At 45.8% G+C, this 20477-nt stretch overlaps 1 protein-coding gene across 1 annotated transcript in view; it reads right to left on the reverse strand.

Annotated features, from left to right (window-relative positions):
- Positions 1-19564, reverse strand: part of CCBE1 (collagen and calcium binding EGF domains 1) — a 164032-nt gene extending 144468 nt beyond the window's left edge. The window contains exons 1-2 of the mRNA XM_006087189.3: positions 18775-19564; positions 18367-18447 (exon numbers count right to left, since the gene is read on the reverse strand). Of these exons, the coding sequence (XP_006087251.1) occupies positions 18367-18447; positions 18775-18905 (212 nt within the window). The 5' untranslated portion in view covers positions 18906-19564. The remainder of the gene's footprint in view (positions 1-18366; positions 18448-18774) is intronic.
- Between the last annotated feature and the right edge of the window lie 913 nt (positions 19565-20477).

Below are 20477 nucleotides of genomic sequence, written 5' to 3' on the forward strand. Positions count from 1 at the left end.
AGTAAACATGTGGATTCATTCACTCTTCCACAAACATTTATGCTGCACAGAAAATGGACCAGCCATCGTGCTACAGGGGATACAAAAATAAATAAGACAGGCCTGGCCCCTGCCCTTATGTCTAGTCAGGAAAAGACACAAAATAAGCTACAAATTGTTTAAGTACTGTAGCAAAATAAAACAAGGACCTAAAATGGACAACTATAGACTTGAGTGCGAGCACTTCCGAGACCCAGCTGAGGTTCTAGGCACGGGGGCTGACGGGCACTACCTGGAGCAGTTCAGGGCATTCCTGGTGAAGGAGTCAGCCCTGGCTTAAACTTCAAGTTTAACCTGTTTCTGAAGAAAAATACTCAGAAACCAGTGCGTATGGCCCTGAGGCCAGCAGTACACAGGATGCTGATGTGCCTTCCTTGGGAAGCCCACCTGAGGCCAAACTAGTGGAGCTGGACTTCCTGGGAGCACCAGACCTTCCTGTGCTGGGCCCACCTCTGTGTGTCCTTGGGCCTGGGGGCTCTATTGTGGACATGCTGCAAGACCGCCAAGGACCTGGACCCGGCAATGGAGGCAACACAGAAGGAGAACCTGCGGCTGAGGAGCCAGTGTGAGGGGCTGCATCAGATGAACCTGGAGATGGGGAAGGGATGAGATCTTCATGTCCCAGGGGATGGGGAAGGTCATGGATGGGGACAAGAGCTTCAAGTACCAGGCGATGGGGAACACTCAGAAACAGCAGGGCTTTCCCAAAGCCAAGACCCAAAACATTCTGAGAGAAAAAGACCAGCTGTCCGTGGATCTGAACTCCATGGAAAGGTCATTCTCTAACCTCTTGAAGAGGTTTGAGAAGCAGGAGGAGTTACTCAAAGGCTACCATATGAATGAAGAATCCCTGAAGCAGTTATATCATCAGGTTTAAGGAGGAAGGCCAGAGGTACCAAGCGCTGAAGGCCTAGGTGGAGGAGAAACTGTGACTGGCCAACAAGGGCATTGCCCAGGTCTGGAGCGAGGCCCAGGCAGAGGCGCTGGCCTGCCAGGCGAGCCTAAGGAAGGAGCAGATGCATGTCTACTCGCTAGAGAAGGCTGTGGAGCAGAAGATAAAGAAATGATGAACTGACCAGAATCTGTGATGACCTCTTTTCCAAGATGGAGAAGATCTGGCAATTTAAAAATGGGCAAAGGACCAGAATAGACACTTCTCCAAAGAGGACATACAGATAGCCAACAGACATATGAAAAGATACCCAATGTCACTAATTATCAGAGAGATGCAAATTAAAACCACAGTGAGATATTACCTCATACCTGCTAGAATGGCTAGTATCAATAAATCAACAAAAAACAAGTGTTGGCGAGGATGTGGAGAAAAGGGAACCCTCATGCACTGCTAGTGAAAATTCGGATTGGTACAACCACTGTGGAAAGAAGTATGGAGCTACCTCAAAAAATTAAAAGTGGAATATATCCAAAGAAACTCAGAACCTTAATTTGAAAGAATATATGCACCCCTATGTTCATTGCAGCATTATTTATAATAGCCAAGATTTGAAAACACTCCAAGTGCCCATCAGTAGCTGTGTGGATAAAAAAGCTATGGTACATGTATACAATGGAATACTACTCAGCTATAAAAAAAGGAACTCTTACCTTTTGAGACAGCATGGATGGACCTAGAGAGTATTATGCTAAGTGAAATAAGCCAGTCAGAGAAAGACAAATACCATATGAATTCACTTATATGTGGAATCTAATGAACAAAATAAACTAACAAACAAAACAGAAGCAGACTCGGGTACAGAAAACAGACTGACAGCTGTCAGAGGGGAGGGCAGTTGGGGGACTGAGTGAAAAAGGTGAGGAAATTAAGCAACAACAACAACTCATAGACACAGACAACAGTATGGTGATTACCAAAAAAAAAAAAAGGGGGAGGTGAGGAGAGGTAGTAGAGGGTAAAGGAGGGATAAATGGTGATGGAAGGAGACTTGACTTGGGGTGGTGAACACACAATACAATATACAGATAATGTATTTATAGAATTGTACACCTGAATGCCAGAAGCCAATTCCAGCATGTCAGCAGGGCTGAATCATCTGGAGATGACTGAGGGCATTTCCCCAAACGTAAAAAGCATGCATAAATTGATTGCTTGCTGCCAGACAGCTGAGGGCATTTCCATCTACATGTTATTGCCTCCTACTGGCCAAATACCTGAACAGCTGTAGGCAATTCTTCCAATTTGACAATGGATTCTGTATACTAAACCCTCGCCTTTGATGTATAGCTACCTTGCCTTAGGACAATTTGTGTTAATAAATAGCAAGGGGCAAGGGGTCCTGAGTCTTAGTTCCTTTAGCTAAGTCTTCTCTGACTCCCCAAAATGCCTTTCAAAATTATGTTTCCTTTCTGGACTCTTTATCAATTTAAGCATAGCGCCTTCTCCAGATTCCTGAACCCCTTCTAGATGCTGGAATAAGACCACCGGCACTTGAACTCTATGTAATTTTATTAACCAATAAATTGCCCCAATAAATTCAATTAAAAACATAAATAAATAAACCCTAAATATAAGTATAAAAATAAATTAAAAGTTAGCCCCCTTCCCCCCGCCCCCCCACCTTGAACCTACATTTTAATCTAAGAACACACACCTATCTATAGTATGGTATCATCTTGGGGGTCAATGTACAGAACTGCCTTTGAGGTAAAATATTCTTATTAAGGTGAAAATTTCACAACCTTACGGTTAAAGTTAAGCCAATAGCTGCCCCTGGGCCACTGCCTCCCACAGAGTCCTGCTCTGCTACCAGCAACACCACAGTGTACAATACAGGGTTTCTACTCCAGACACTTTCTCAGAATTAAGCATATGTGTTGAAATGTAAGATCAGCCTAGCCAGTGTGGCTCAGTTGGTTGAGTGTGTCCCATGCACCAGGAAGTTACTGGTTTGATTCCCAGTCAGGGAACATGCCTGGGTTGCAGGCTCGATCCCCAGTAGAGGGCATGCAGGAGGCAGCCGATAAATGCTTCCCTCTCATCAATGTTTCTCTCTCTCTCTCCCTTCCTCTCTCTGAAATCAATAAAAACATATTTTTAAAAAATGTCAGATCACTCATTAGTGGTGACAGAAGGACCACTCATCCATGACAGAATTCAACAGAAATAACTTCACAAAACAAACCCCCATTTTATTTGGGGGGGGGGGGTGATGTTTAAAAGTAACATTCATATTGGTTTGTTTTTTGTTAGTTTTTGGTATAATAATGACATTTTGGTAATGTATGAAGGCTCCACATTTCTTAGAAATGAGTGCTGAAATATGTAGTGGTCAAACGCCATTATGTCTGGGATTTGCTGTGAAATACACTAGCACAGGAAAATGGGGCAAATAAAGCACATGGTGCAAAATCTTGTTGGTGATGAGCAGATGGGAAGGGATTTTACTGGAGCATACTTGAGTTTCATAATTCAGAATCACATTCTGAGGGAAAACATGGCCAGCTTGTCTTCATCTTCAAAAAGAGTCATTTGTACATTTTTTCTTTTTTAATCCTCATCCGAGGATATTTTTCCACTGATTTTTAGAGAGAGGGAAAGACAGAAAGATCAATGTGAGAGAAACACATCGATTGGTTGCCTCCTGCACGTGCCCTGACCAGGTCCTGGGCAGGGGAGGAGCCTACAACCGAGGTACGTGCCCTTGACTGGAATCAAACCCGGGACCCTTCAGTCCACAGGCCTAGGCTCTATCCACTGAGCCAAACTGGCTAGGGCATGTACATTTTTTCTTTATAAGTGATTTATGGTGCAAGTAAAATCCATTGAAAAACAAAGGCTGCAGTAAAGATTCACTGTCATCCATTAAATTATAACCCCAACCTCATTTAAACGCCTTCCAAGGGAACACATGTTGAAATGCAGACAAAGAAGGCTAGCATGCAGGCAGAGCAAGTGAAAGAAACAGGCTTCAAATACGAAACTCACCTGCACACCCTTCTGCTACAGGGGGGCTGCCTAAATGTGGAAAGGGAGGGGCAAATAGCTGACAATTATCTGGATAATGCAAGAGAAGCCTCATCCTTGTATGTGGGTAAGTGGCTGGAAGAAAAAGAAAAGAAAAGGCTAGTGTCTCCGTTATGTAGCTGACTGCCTTGCTTCACCGTCTCCTTGGTGGCTCTAAACAGAACCAAATATGGACCCAGAACCAGGACAGCGAGAAGGCGACAGGGCGGTGGGGCTGCAGCACATGAACTCTTTACAAGGGCCCTTGGAGAAATCAATTCAAAAGGATACGCACATGGACTCATAAGTTTGTAATAATTGTTTTTTGTAAATATAAGACAAATATTAAGCCTGTTAGGCTAAAAGATGCAAAATTTTATAAAAAGGCCTTCTCACCTGATATCACCTTTTCTTCCCACTTTCTTTTCATGAGTCTTCCCAAATGAAATAATTTCTCCTTTCTAGAAGGGGAGAGGTCACCATGGGAGTATAGGTCCTCCCTAGGTGAGGAAACCGACACCTCACCCTCCTCGCCCTGTTTTGTGGGAAGCACACCTTGAAAGAAAGCAGCAGAGAGCAAAGCAAGCCGGTGGGGATGAGGGGTGTCCCTAAGCCTTGGCAGAATGAAACGATGGCTCCTATGCTCACCCAGCATGTTTTTGCAGCAAAGAGAGGAGCTGGCTCCCACTCAGTGTGGCTCAGTGGTTCAGCATCAACTTATGAACCAGGAGGTCGCAGTTCAATTCCTGGTCAGGGCACATGCTCAGGTTGTGGGCTCCCTCCCCAGCAGAGGGCTGCAGGAGGCAGCCGATCAATGATTCTCTCTCATCATTGGTGTTTCTATCTCTCTCTCTCTCCCTTCCTCTCTGAAATCAATAAAAATATTTAAAAAGAGAGATTTGTCTATAAAACAAACTTTTTTTTTTTTAAAAAAAAAAGAGGAGCTGGCTTTCAAAAGTATGTATCTGGAAAGTAAAAAGACATTTTCCTCTTTAAGTAAATAATTGGGATAAGAAAAACTACCCAAGGCACTGAAGAGATGCAGCTGACGGCTCACGAATGGCTGTCCTGTTTCTAGGGCAGATTAGGAAGATAAGTGTCCAAATATCCCACAGTGTCTTCACAGTCAAGATGGTCTTCCTTCTGTCAAACAAATCCTCTGGGCTGTAAACTAACCCTGCTTCCATTTGCTCTGCTCACATTGCCGATCTTAGACGGAACTCCATCAGAGTGACCCCCCCCCCCACCCCGCCCTGCCCCAAGAGAACCATAGGGTTTTGAGGATCCATAGCCATACCTTCTAGGAGGGCAGTATCAGGGCTAGACCCTACAGGCCATATCTCGAAGGTTCCAGACCCATGTGCTACCTGGTGACACTAGATTGTTTTCTTTTTCTGATTCATTACACTAGATTGTTTTCTTTTTCTGATTCATTTAGTTAAAGCTTGATATATTTGAAATCTGCATCTGAAGTTTAAACCTGAACCCTCAACATCAGGGAGGGCCCCATTAGCATCTGATAATTGCCTTATAAAAAGCTCTCCAGTGAAGAGATGATTGATGGTGCATCCGTACATGAAATATGCTATAAAAGAATACCGTGCTGTAAAAATGAATTGGCACTCTATGTAATGATGAGTAAGCGTCCCTTACCCATTGTTATGTGAAAAAGCAACTGCAGAACAATCCCATTTCTGTAAGTAATGACTGCAGGTAGGGAAAGGTCACCAAAAACGCACGCAGTCCCTTGACAGTCAACCTGGAGGGCTGAGATTAGGGGGGACCTGCAGTTCTAAGCTAGACATTGCTAGATGAAAAATGGGCAAAGAGCAAGTACTGCTATCATCATCATCATAAAAAAGGTCAAGTTGTAGAAAGGGAGATTTCCTCTTTCTTGTGCCCCTTTCCCTGCAGGGACTGCAAAGCATGACCCCCGCCCTTTATAAATTCTTCCCTAAAAAATAAAAAAGCATGTTTTCCTCCTCATCGAGGCAGTTTCCATCGAAAGCCAAGCCCCTCAGTTGTAAAGTCCTAAAAAGAGTGGATGAAACCCTCCTCTGTCAGGACCTAGGGAGTTCAATGCGGTCCCAGAGGCACCCTGGGCTTCACAAAACAAAAGCTGCATTACATCAAAGGTACACATACGAGCACATACCAGTGTCAGGGCAATCCAACAGAGCCAAGCTGTGGATAAGTGAACGGATAAATACACGTCCAAAGATGATACAAGTCATATTTTAAAGAATGCATGTGAAAAACACATCTTAAGAAACAGCAATGGAAGGATTAACTGAAGAGGCTGGACTTGGAGATGCAGCTTGAACAGAACTGGATAGCTAAGGGGTGGGGGGGAGGGCAGGTCTACACTGGAGCTTCCCAAAAGGGGCATCCCCTCCCCATCACACCCTCCCAGCCCTGACTGCCCAGAAATGGCTCCAGGTGTGTGCGGACCCCAACCTCCTCTCGCCCTAGGACAGCATGGTGGCAGCTAGGCTGCCAGAGCTCCCTGGGCCAGGCATCTCCAGCCTGAGCATCTTCTGTCATTGACCTCCACGTGCCCTCCTCAGATGATCACTCTGTGTGCCTCGATCGGAAAATGTGCTTCCCAAACATGACAGGTCTCTGGGAAAGGATTTGAAGAAGAGAGTGAGGATGACAGAGGTGTCGAGTAAATTGTTGGGATTCTTTCATGCCTTCACTTAAGATTTTAAATAACCAGCTCTGGCCAAGTGGCTCGGTTGGTTCAAGTGTCATCCCAATCTGCCAAGGTTGCAGGTTCAATCCCCGGTCAGGGCACATACAGAATCAACCAATGAATGCATAAATAAGTGGAACAACAAATTGATTTTCTCTCTCTCTCTCTCCTCCTCCCTCCCTCTCTCTCTAAAATCAATAGATTTTAAAAAGAAGATTTTAAATATCCATTCCTATTATTTCCTCTCAAATAGGGTGCCACACTCATATGCTATCAAACTCCAAGACCACTTATGAACCACTTCACATCTTGCCAGCCTCCAATTCAAAGAAATCCCTCAGTAAGAAGGTCAGGGGCACACCCATCCCTGAAATACAGTTACAGTTCCTTTATTTCTGGATTTATAGTAATTTCTATGATTTAATCAGCATAATTGCTGTCATTGCACTCAAAAGACGCAATTCCATGAATGTAACTAGGCACTACATTAGACCTTTCTTCGGGACTGCCTGGCTTAAGGCCATATGGTAAATATAGGGCTGGGATGATGACTACACAGTCAAACCGCAGAGAGCATTGTCTCACGTTGCATCAAGTTGATGCAAACCTATAAAAAGCCTTGCGTTTACTGGGGGTTGAGAATTCTTTCAGTTAGCACAGGGGAAGACTCGAGAGACTGCCGGGCCAGCACATAGATTTTCTATCACACTATGTGGGAAAAAGTGTGTTTGTGTTTGATGCTTGCAAGGAAAGAAAAACACAGCTTGACACTGAAATGCTTTAATTTATAATATTCTGAGCCATGTTTACATCTTGGAAGGTTTCATGCAGTGCAGCAACAAAGCAAAGTATTTTATAAAAATGCATTTAAGGTCACTAAGTAGCTAGAGACACCAAGCTGAGAGCCTGCATTAGGAAATGGAAAGTGATGGAATTCGCACCAAGGAACTTAGAACTGATCAGCTTCGGAAACTCAGAACTCCCCACCCTTTGTGATCCACCTTGGTCACTTCATTGCACCCTGACTGCCCTCCCACCTTCCCTCACTGAGTGGAAAGGAGATGCCAGGAGAAAAAGACTGGGACCTAGCAGACAAGGGATGGGGGACACCAGGCTTCCGATGGCCGCCAACACAGGCTTTAGCTGTACAACTTAATCCTTTCTCTTCTTCAGGCGTATTGCTGAAGGTTCTCTAATTTCATTGGCTGGCTCAGGAGCACCATGGTGGACAGCAATGCCATGGGGATTACGGTGAAAAATGTCCCCTTTATTACATGGCCTCAGTGTGTGGGGTGTGTTTTCTAGGGGGTATGTTATGGGCCGAACTTTTCTCCCAAAATTCGTAGGTTGAAGTCCTAACTCCAGTACTTCAGAATGTGAGCATATTTAGAGATAGGGGCTTTAAAGTGGTCACTGAGTTCAAATGAGGCCATTAGAATGGCCCCTAATCCAATGAGTCCCAACAGGAGGTGTCCTTATAAGAGGAAATTAGGACACAGACATGAACGGAGGAGAGACATGTGAAGACACAGGAAGAAGACAGCCATCTATAAGCCGAGGAGAAAGGCCTCCTAATGATCAATCCTGTCAACACCTTGAGCTCAGACTTCTAGCCTCCAGACCTGAGAAAATAAATTTCTGTTGTTTAAACCCCAAGTCCATGGTAGTTTGTTTAGACAGCCTGAGCAAACTAATATGGGGGGGGTGGTCTTGTGTCTACTCTTGATGACTTGTCCGACTTACGTTTTCACCAGTCATTACCAGTGGGATTGCCATCCCTAGTTCTAGCAGCCTGCCCTCCCTTTTTCCCTCCCTCCCTCCCTCTTCTAAATGCCTCTTTTAAATCTGTGGTTGGCAAGGTAACTGCAATTGTCAGGCCTTTCAGGAGAGCCCAGTGATTAAGAAGAATATAGGCTCTGGAGTCAGAGTGTCTGGCCTAGAACCCAGGGCTTGGCCGCACACCTGCCCAGAGACCCTGAGTGAGAACTTGTACGAAGCTAGAATACAATCTGCCAAGTGCATGCACGCAAGATGTTAAAAATGCGTTTGTAAGTCTGTCAACCTTCACAAGCTCAGTCTGCCTTTCTTTTAAGCTGCATTTAGCCGAATCAGTAAAAATGGCTGTGATCAACGTCACAAGCTCCCACATGACCTTTTTTTTTGCCCATCTTCATACCCACAGGATGCTCTTATCAAACCTTCACACCCCCATTTTTCCTCTTTGCTATACCCCACAACATCTTAATCTTCCTAGTATGTCAAGGGGTGCATTCCAACATGTTTCTTCCTTTCTCCAAAACACCACTGGCAAACTTTGCTTCTCTCCCCTCAAAATATTTCTTTTAAACAGGTCTCTTTCCTTCTCCACTTTTCCCCATTCTCGGTGTCAGAAGGCATCACTCTTTAGGACTCTCCTCCATCTTTCACGGGACAGAAGAGTTGGCATCATGTGATAAACACACAATTCAATATACAGCTGATGTGTTATAGAACTGTACACTTGAAACCTGTATAATTTTATTAACCAATGTCACCCCAATAAATTCAATAAAAATTTCTAAAAACACCTAGGAGAAAAGAAGAGTTGGCATTGTGAAAAGGCAGTTCAAAGTTTAAGTTCAAAAGTTTAATTACGGATGTACAGGGTGGGGTAAAAGCAGGTTTACAGTTGTTCATGTGGAAAATACAATTATTAATAATACAAGAATAAACTGTTTCGCATACAACTATAAACTGACTTTTGCCTCACCCTGTCTTGTATATAGTGCAGTTGTGTAATGGTATGATACTTTTTAGCCATATAAGGAAAAATATAACATTGCAACTCTGATTTAGAATACCTTTCATTGAAAATGACGTTTTCTAGACATTCTTCAAGTAAAATACAGTGGGGCCTTGATTTACGAGTTTAATTCGTTCCGAGACCGAGCTCGTTAAGGAGCTCATTAACTCAAATTACTCTGTCAACTCAATGCAAAAAATCGGCCAATATGCACATTCAGGAATTAAGTGGGGCATTCGGGACACTCGTAAGTCAAGGCTCCACTGTACATATTATCATTTAATTTCTGAATGTGAAAAGTTTTCCCCTGTACATGAAGTTTATGGCTTCACAGGGTGGCTTTGAGCCATCAAAGCATGTGATGGTCAATATGCACATTCAGGAATTAAGTGGGGCATTAGGGGAGGTGGGAGGGCGACCCAGGCCATCCCAGGATTGCTCAACAAGCAAGGAAGGCTCATCTTGGGAATGCAGAAAAGCAGCAGTGAGTTAATACTTAACTACCTGCAATAAAATCCAGCTTCTTAATGTTCTGGCAAGTTATGTTTATTTAGCATATCACTGAGGGGTGATGATTCAATAAAGTTCCAGCTCAACAAAAACTATTAAGTAATTCAGCAAACCAAGTCATGGTCAAAGATGCTCACTCAGACCAGGAGGTCTAATAACAATAAAATGAAGCAATACACAGGCCAAGGACCCAACGATGAAGCTGACTAAATGCCCCCAAAGTCACCTCTTTGAGGACTCAGACCTGTGGACAGGGTTATGTATGGCAGAGAAACCCACTCCTGGTCTCTGTATTCTGCTGGTTCTTTAGAAGTTGGCAAGAGGCCAGATAGTAAATATCTGAGGCTCTGGGGGCCAAATAAGGTCTCAGTTGCATAGACTTTTCTTTTACACTCCTTGAAAAATGTAAAAAGCATCCATAGATCATGGGTTGTATAAAAACATGCCATGGGCTCTACTTTGCCAATTCCTATTCTCTACACCAAACTCTCATGGCCAGATCTGTGCGCAGAGGGCCCTCCTGGCTTCCCGCCAGTTCAGGCTGACATTTGCCCCTGCCATTCCCAAAGAACTAAAGATGGGGGGCTTCACCCTGGTAGGAGTAAACAGAAAACGCCCCACAGAAGGGGCTAAGGGGGAAAGGGTAAGAAAGGAGATGAAGTCTGAGAATGGATGGGGATCAAGTTTCTGAGATCATAAAGGGCATGGAAAGATGTTCTAGTTCTATCCCACTGAACAAGGAGGCAACGTATAGACCCAGACAAGCTCTCTCACACCTGCTACTGACTTGCACGGATCACACCTTGAAGCTGGAAAGAAGATAAAGCACTCCTTTGCTCAATGGGACATTATAACACCACTCCACTCCCTACAGGTGTTTCAGGTCCAGAAATTGTCCAGAAGGTCCTAATACATTTATGACAATAGATCTATAATAGATCATTAGGAGACTCAGGGAATGTTGGAGGTGGATGCACTCTGCTTAAAGTTACTGTTGGGAAATACAAGGTGAACTGGCCAAGGTATCTGTCCCTAATGGGCCAATTCTCATGCTCTGGCCACCTGTCAGGGCACATGACCAGAGAATTCGCCACCTCCCGGTAATGCTTTCACATTCCAATCATGCTTAGGAGAAACTTGTGGCACGTGGTAATTTCTTGCTAGCACCTCTGCAGAAAAATCTTCGATTCCCACCAACCTCATGTTCTTGTGCCCCTGTTTGGACGTGTGGTGGTTCTTTTGCTGAAAGGATACAGCTGGGTCACAGGAAATTTCAAGTCCCTAACCCCCAAAATGTGATATTAATCAGATGTGTGCCAAAAACAGCTCTCTTTAAAATGTCCCAAAGGTCATCGTTGGCTCAACATTCCTTTACTGAAAGATAAGGTGAACTAAAATCCATTAATTCCATAATAGCAGAAGTTTGTTTTGTATCTACTCTATTCACAGATGTATTCCAAGTGCCTAGAAACTGTGCTTGGCGCACGAAGCAAGCTCACAGGTATTTGTTGAATAAATGAATGAAAACTGTTGGTAAAACTTGAAGAGTGGTAAATGGCTTCGTAGAAAAGGAAGAGCCTAGCTTGGCAAAAAAAAGGAGCTGCTGATGTTATAGCTGTTTACTTTTTCATCCCCCAAATAAAAGCAATAAACTGAACAGACTGGAGACCTTTGTTCTCCTGATATTCTGCAACTGCCCGAGCAGGCAGACCCTCTAACGCACAAAAGTGAAGAGTCCTGCTGAGCAGAGGGGTAGGGGCTTTCGGAAGCTGAACCCACTGACACGGAAACTACTGATTGAAATGCAAGCTTTCTCCTAAGAAGATAGAGTGTTCTAGAACAAAGGAAGAGCACATTTGCTTTTCCCGGGTGCACCCACCCCAGCTTCACTTAGAAAAGATGAAGTGAATTAATGTAGGAAGTCAGGCATCAACTACTTCAGGGACAATGAGAGTAGCAACTGGACCCGGACTCAAAGGACACACCAGTGAAAGCACAGCCTTTGGTGGCGAGTTCAATTGTTAGCTGTTTCCTAACACTTTGTGTTGTGTCTCCAAGAATGAGTGAAAAGTGATACAGAGGCTGCCAAGATGCCCGCTACCTTCCCTCCTCTAACACCTGTTCTTCAGCTTAAAAAATAAGAGAGTGTGGGAGGAAGCGGGCTTCCCTTTGAAACTATCATCCTCCCCATCAAAGCCAGTGTCTATAGGGCAATTGTCACATGAGCAGGAATACCCAGGTCCTCTTCAGGTGTTATTTAAAATAGCAAGCTCATGGAGTTAGCCAGAGCTGCCAGAATCAGCCCTGTACTAACTACATCAGCAGTTAAAATTAAGCCAGTCAAACTGGGAACCAATGCAAACTGTGGCAGCATCTCGTGGAGGTGCAGGTAATCGGGTTGCTGAAAGGCCTGAAAGATTTAAGTCAAATCTCATCACTATTTACTTGTAATGTTCACATATTCATTCTCTTGGTCATTTGATAATGTGTATGCAGGACTGTCCAGGCATAGGGCTAACCTCCAGGGATACAGCTGTGGATGAGGGGACAGTTGATTCAAGCCCTCTGAGGGCTGACTGCCCAATGGGAGACAGGACCAGCACAGGGAAACAGACGCTGCCTTCAGCATGCCTGCGATTTAGGCAGTTTTGCATAAAGCCGCCTTCACCTGTCCCTTGCCAACATCCATTACCACTTTCTCCTTAACATTATGGTGTCAACAGTTAAGATATAAATGCTTTTTTAAAGCGGGATCGCATGCCCTAAAATAAGCCAACTATTCACAGAGCTGCCCTTGGTGCCGGTCCTGAGCTACTAGTATGTGGGCCACAAGACAGGGAGGCAGCAGAAAGAGAGACCAGAACTGCGCTGAGCACTGAATGATCTGATTTCTAGTCTTCTCTCTGCCACAAGACTCCTTCATGACCCTATGCAAGGGATTCACCGCTAAGATCCTCTAAAATGGGGTAACTGGGCCTCTACCTGATCCTATGGTCACACAAGTTGGGCACCTTGAGTAGTCAGGTAGAAGGCAGGAAGCAAAGATAAGTTCTTTTGTAACTTTCCCAATCTGGGCTACTCCACATTTGGAACGGCATCTAGAAACAACTGATGTGTGACTGGTACATAAACACGCTCAGTGTTTCTGGCTGTCATCTGAATTTGCACTTTCAAAAATGTCTACTAGTAAGCCCCAAACTCACAAATAAAACTCAACAAATGTCCACGGAGCATCTACTACATGCACTCACTACACCAGACATAGGGAGACACAGTAGCAGTCACAAGAGATAATAGTTGTTGAGCACTTCCTACACATGTTAACTCATTTCATCTTCATGGCAACCTTATAACTCTCGTACTAATGTGATCCTCACTTTACAAAGGAGAAAATTAAAGCACAGAGATTAAGAAACTGTTTAAGGTCACAACACAAATGGTAGAGTTGGAATTCAAACCCTGGCTGAGTTTCTACTATTATGCATGTTTGACATTACCGAAGTCTTCTGTAGGAACCCAGTGACCTACCAGAAAGTGCATTCTCAGGCCTTCCCGCAGTGTAGCCTTAGCTACAGTCCGGTGCTCTCATCTGGTGATGCTGCTCTAATTAAGCGACCTTCTTGTTCTCCAAATTCCAAGTAAACACATTTGCAGAAATATCACATTAACTTCCAAGTTTTAATAGGATTTGGCAACGCTGTTGTATTATCTCAAAGAGAAGTGGGAGGTTTGCCTCCCCATGTCATTATTTCCTATGGGAACATGACCCTGAGCAAGAGCAGTGCCTAGTAAGACACCACTGCCTGAACAAATACAGCTGAGGGGCAGCTGGGGGCCTCCACTTGGAGGTCCATGAACCCCGATGCTGAAAATCGTAGCTAACGCAACTTGGACAAACACCGAGCACACTATGTTAAACAGCCATGCTCAAAAACAAAGCTGTGCTCTCTTCCCCACAAACTCGTTCCCAGCTGCTTGAATCTCTCCCTGATCATTGATAGTATAGTGTAAACTACATGACTTTGAACTCAATCATGTACCATGTGTGTTGGTTACAGTTTCAAAGGCCTTGTCTAAAAATCAAGTCTGTAAACTGCAACCAGGGACTGTAGCTTATTCTTCTGTGCTCATTTTCTAGGACTATTTTTTAAAATATATTTTTATTGATTTCAGAGAGAGAGGGAGAGAGATAGAAACATCAATGATGAGAGAGTATCATTGACTGGCTGCCTCCTGCACATCCCCCACTGGGGATTGAGCCTGCAACCCATTGCATATGCCCTTGATAGGAATTGAACCCAGAACCCTGAGTCTGCAGGCTGACATTCTATCCACTGAGCCAAACCAGCTAGGGCTCTAGGACTATTTTAAGCTCATAATAGATGTTCAATAAATCTGTAATAGACCAAAAAATTTAACTAGGATGTTTATTAGACACAGCCTCACTCAGTAAAAACTGGATTTTACTGACAATTCATATACATAACATATGTATTCCTTTTGTCTTATTTTTAAAAAGCCTTTAACATCTCCTTTTATTGATATGAGACCCATAAAGGAAGGTGAAAATAAACACAAAACTTTCATTCAAGCTACATGGTTTGGGGGGTTGGGGGGCGGTTAAGGGAAAGTCAGCTTGTGGGAAAAGCTTTAATAGTCACAGGAGGAGTAAGGCCATGATAGCTTTATATGCTTCATTTGGCTTTAATAAACTCAGCTACATCCCACACCAACTCTGACATCTTAGCTGGGAAAGAGTATGCCCTATGTCAGATGATAATGCTAAGTAAATATGGACTTTTGTTAAGGTGTCATTGGCATTCATTCAACAGTGCGTAGTACATTTTGGGTATTGGCACAATGTATATTGCCCTAGAGCAGTGGTCGGCAAACTGCGGCCCCTTGAGTGTGGCTCTTCCACAAAATACCACGTGCGGGTGCGCACGTACAGTGTGATTGAAACTTCATGGCCACACTCAAGGGGCCAAAGAGCCGCATGTGGCTCACGAGCTGCAGTTTGCTGACCACTGCCCTAGAGAAGCTCTAGAGACAGACCCTATGATTAAGGTAAAATCCTACAAGGAAGGAAAGCTATACATGTATGAACCAATTTTGTGTATAATATGATAATACAGAGTTAATTGTTTAAGACAGATCTCAAGGGCATAAACCACTATGGTCATGGTGAATGTTGGGACCCATCTAAATGGTTTCGCACCATGACCCAGGTTTCTATTAAACTTTCTTTTGAATTTATAGTCACTTGAATTTAGTCTTCTTCCTTACTTAGATCCCAGGATCTGGAAAGTTCGGCCTCATCTGTAGACACCTCTGGGAAGATAAAAGGACCCAGACTTTGAAGTCAGACAAACTTGGTTTGAATCTTGGCTCTCACATGTATTAATTGTGACTCTGGGCAAGTTTACTTAATCCCTTGAGTCTGGGTTCCCTCCTCTGCAAAACTGAGAATACAAATGCTACAGTGTGGCTTTGAGGATAACACTTAATGTATGCAAAGTGCATAGAACAGTGCATAGTCAATCCTCAAATTGTCATTATTTAACATATTGCAAAAGGCTAAAGTGGAGAGATGCTGCTTACGTGAAGCCACGTAGAAATGTACGGGGTGGGGGCAGGGCAGAATAAAGATTATTCTCATTTTTTCATCTCCCTATCTTTTTAGGTAGGAGATCAGATTTATTGCATCTACCATACTCATTTTAGTATTAAACCCATCTCCATATCAATAATAATAATTTCTTAAGTCATTTTCAACAAGTTCAAGAAGTTCTTTCTCTGTGCTAAAGTTGTTCACCAAAAGGCAGCTAGTAAAGAGTGGGCCTATGTAATCAGATAGCGTTCCCAGAGCAGTAGCGTTGCTGCGGTACTTACAGCTTAATTGGGGGTCGCCTAAGAGCTGAAGAGTTGGTTTCCTGGAAGGCTGGTTCTCGGTCTGGTTTAAGGTAAATGTGGTCCATCTGCAGAGCCCCTGCCCCCGCCCCCACCTCGCACTCCTCCTCGAGGACCAAGCTAAATGGGTTCGCACCATGACCCCGGTTGAGGATCCTGCCTTCTACAGCTGAAGTTTTCCCAGCTTTAATCGCATCTCATTAACCTGCAGGTTCTGGTTCCAGAGGTCCCGGACTCTAACAGGCTTCCAGATGATGCCCACGTGGCTGGTTTCCAGACCACAGTCGAATTAGCAAGAGCCAGGACAACCACAATTCACAAACCAAGGCATCCATAGTATTCCTCCATTCTCAGGGTTCAAAAACCAAATGGGGGCAGCAACTGCCAAGACACTATCTTTACAAAATTACTAACTTTTGGTGGGATGTACTGATTGGACGGCCTGAGACAGCTTCTAAACCACCGGAACTGCCCTATATTGTCCCCGAGTGGAGGTTGCATGGGTGTACACATGGAACTGCAGAGTTTAGATTTGTGTGCTCAATGTCACTTATATCTCAATTGGGGGGGGGATCTAAAATAGAAAATAAAGGAATGAGAATACAAAGGAAAAAAGCACTAAATTATGGAAATAGTGTTAAAGCAATGGAGTACACCTAGAACTCTCCACTCCCATAAAGTAACTTAAACCCAAATAACTGAATATTCACGGGGCATTTTCTCCAGCTGGAAACATCCTCTCCCATTCCTCTTAGTGGGAACACATCGAGACACTGCTAGTGTTTCTTGCCGAGAGTCTAGGTGTGAAAGAAACCCTGCTGTTTCAAACATCTGAAGGGAAAAAAAATGACAGTAACAGTCCTAAGAAATGGACTTGTCCTAACCTTAGGACACTCATCAGGCACCCGTGGCTCCTGCAAATTGGACATGCATTCTGTAACTCGCTGATTTATGCGCAGGCGGACCTTCAGGCTCTGAACAAATGAGCAAACCACCTCAGGGACACTTTCCATGTTACATTAGAGGCTTTCTACTGTGGTGATAGGAAAACAATGCGTCCGAAGAAATATTGTGGTCATGTGGATGAAACACAGGGCTAGAACCAGGCAAGCAATTCTGGTGCCAGTACCACCAAGTCATTTCACCAGTTGGGTGACCTTGCTTACCCAGTTAACCTCTTCCAATCTTTACCTGCCAACTAAACACACTTCCTCCTCCTGCTCTAACCCTCACGTATTTGGTTCAGTGGTCACACACACACACTCACACACTATGTCTGGAGAAGGCAGCCCTTCCCAAGGAGTGACTATTGATTCGCCTAAAAGCCCGTCATCATTCCACTGCCAAGGACAGATTTTAAAGCATGACACCTGGCGTAACTGATGCGCTTTTGTACCACTAAACTGACCAGCCCTGAAACCACTCACACCAGAACCTCTGAGCCCATGAAATAACATGTTCCTGCAAGCTGAAAACAATCATGGTTGATTCATCCGCTATGACATTATAAATAGTAAAATTTCCTTTTCTTTCAAGTTCATCTCTGGGGGTTGCAGTGTTACCTAGCACTGCCCAATATTTATCCTGGCACCCCAAACAGTGTACGGTTCCCAAAGACGGAGATGAGTCCGGTGTGTATGGGGATCACAGTATCTCCCACAGCACCTTTAGAAAGCAGGCAACTAAGACACGCTTATGGGTGCACGCCTCCTCCGTCCAGTGAGAGCACTGGAATGAATAGAAGCCAAGAACACATGATGAAAACCACATCAACCCTCACCTCCAAAAAGCTGCAAGCAGAGAACAGTGCCTCCCCTTCCTTTTGTTGAGAAAAATACAACTGGGGAGCATTTTCCAAACTATAGATTCCCTAGCTCCATCCAGGCTTAGCTTTAACAAGCACACAGGTGCTCTGTGGGCCATGTTTTAGGAAAAAGACTGTTCCTCTTGATTGCTCAACAATCTTGACATTTTGTTTTTGTTTTTGTTTTCAATCAACACAACCATCTCCCCACCCCTTTGCCCACAGAGGCCCTGACAGTGTTATACACTCTGTCCTGGCAGAAGGTCACAGGACAGCCCAAGGCCAAGTATTTACTTGTTGATGTTGTGTTTTCAAAACAAGATACAAAAGCAGCCATTCGTCTTTGCCTCGCTGTTTACAACCACAATCCGATCCACTTTCCTTATAAACTTTCTACCTCTTCCCCTCCAACCTCCGCCAGGCAAAAGTTCCCGAGACCAGCAAACAGCCTCTGGCCCTTAGGGCACAGACTCGGTGCAGACTCTCCGGTGCCTGTTGCTGCCCTGGCCCAGAAAACACAGAGAAAGGTGCGCACCACGGAGAAGTCACCCAGCGCATGCCAGCACCCCGTGCCCGAAAGCACCTCCATCCCCCTCCTTTGCGGCGCCGCCTTCCCACCAGCCAGGGTGCCCAGCGGCGGCGACACGACACAGCCTGAGGCTTACCTGAAACACGTGGTGAGCTCGCCCGAGGCCTTCAGACACGGGTATTTGGTCGTGGCGATTTTGTTTTCTGAGCAGACTTCTCTACGAAAAAGTTAGAGAGGCAAAGTCGTTGACTCCCCACGTGAGAGCGCAGGCCAGTGCGCGCCGGGGGATCCGCTGAGCGGCCACTGGTCCCCGAGCGAGGACGCCCAGCGGCCTCCGGAGAGGGTCACACCGAGCGAACCCAGTCCCAGGGGCACTGGAGCTGAAGAAGCGGATCGCAGGAGAGCGGCAGGAGTGGGGGGCAGAGGTATCACAGATGGGGGAAGCCCAGGCTGATGGCGCGGAGACTGTCACCCCCCGGGCAGAGTTGAGTGTCACCCGGGACAGTTGAGCGCCCAGCCCGTGACAGGGGCCGGCAGCGCTTACCTGTCGCTGTTCTCAGGCTCCTCGCGGTAGCTCCACGTGTGTCCCAGCGCCAGGAGCAGCAGCAGCGGACCCAGGCTCTTGCCCAGCTGCCCCGTCGCCGCTCCTCCCCGGCTCGGAGGCGGCGGCACCATCGGGGACGCTCCCGGCTTCTTCCAGGCGCCCGAGCCCTCCGCCCGCCCTGCGCCCGGCTCCTCCGCGCCCGCCGCCGCCGCCGTCTCTCTCCCCGGCAGGGGGCGCCGGAGGGCAGGGGCGTTTGCGCCACCTGCGAAGGCACAGGGGCTGGGCTGCTGTGGCGCTGGGGGACCAGGCTAGGAGTTGGGGTGCAGAGTGCAAATTCCGTAGACCGGCTGGTGAACGACCTGGAGGGTAGGGGGTCCACGTCGTCTCGGCCGGGATGGTCACGCTGTCACCAGACTCGCTGGACTCAGCCTTGCGCTGCGCGCTCCCTCCTGCCTCCGTCCTGGGCTGAGCGGAGGGCAGGGTGCGGAAAGCGGGCGGCTGCTCGCATCTTACACCAGGGTCGCCCGACCAAGAGGAGGAGGAGCCGCTTCTCCCCCAGGGAGAAGGGGGGCCGAGGGGTTAACACGCTTCCTTCCTGTCGTCAGTTGGCTTCTAATGACCAGGACCAGGACGTTGGCTTTCCCTCCTGGAGCGCCTGCCCTGGGCTTTCCCGCCGCCTTCTCCCTGAACGGAGGAAGGAGGTGGTGGGGAGACTAAGACTGCTTTTCCAAACTGCCTCTCACGCCCGATCGCTAGTCTGCCCCCGTTAGAATCCCAGGAGAAAGTTCCCCGCTCGCTTCGCTTCATTCGTTAGCATGGCTGCTGGGTTCAGTAATGAGCTCTCAGCGGCTCTTTCCAGGGGTTTTAAATCCTCTTACCCTGAGCCGCTTGAATGCTGTTTATATGTCACACGTGAGAGCTGGAAACTCCTGGAAGATCAGGTGAGAGGCTGAAGGTCCACCCCCAACCCCATCCAGTTAACACAGCGCTGTATGGGTAGCCTGAAAACCAGGCTGGGGGCGTCCATCAGCGCATGTGGTGGGGGCTCGGCTGTAATTCGTATATGTCTGCATCTTAACACTTTATTGCACGTTAGGAGTTCTCTTCTGATAACGAGAAGCTCGCGATATAAACGTGCCCCGAAGTGCCAAGCAAGTGGTCTGGCCCAGAGAACGTAGGAAGAGCGCCAGGTTGTAATGTCTAACTCCAGCCCCAGAACCATGAGGTGGGAGGTAGCTTGTCACAAGTTATGGGGGTGCTAACTGGTTAGGTAGGCAGGTGTTTTGATTCAAAATAGTCTGATCAACTGAGAATTACCGTGCCTGTCACATACACCTCGACATTTTTAACAGCAATGACATCCTCATTCCTCTGTAGAATGCTTGTATATTTTCCAAAGGATTTTCCACATTTATGATTTTATTTGACACTCACAATAGTCCTTGAAGCTACGAGTCTGACTTGTTGGTTCAGTGAGGTGTTTTTCACCCCCTGCAAATCTTACCTAGACATGGAAGACCATAAACCACACAAATATTTAAATACAGCACTACACAAAATAAGTGTATTTTCACGTAGTGATTCAGAGGAGACTTCAGATGTTTGCAAAACCTGAGAGTGGCTGTTACGTAGTCAGGAAAAAAACAACAACACACCTTAGATTCAAACCCAGGCTGTGAGCTTCCTAGGTGTGTGGACTTGGG

This window comes from Myotis lucifugus, unplaced genomic scaffold, assembly GCF_000147115.1.
Source record: "Myotis lucifugus unplaced genomic scaffold, Myoluc2.0 scaffold_36, whole genome shotgun sequence".
Lineage (NCBI taxonomy): Eukaryota > Metazoa > Chordata > Mammalia > Chiroptera > Vespertilionidae > Myotis > Myotis lucifugus.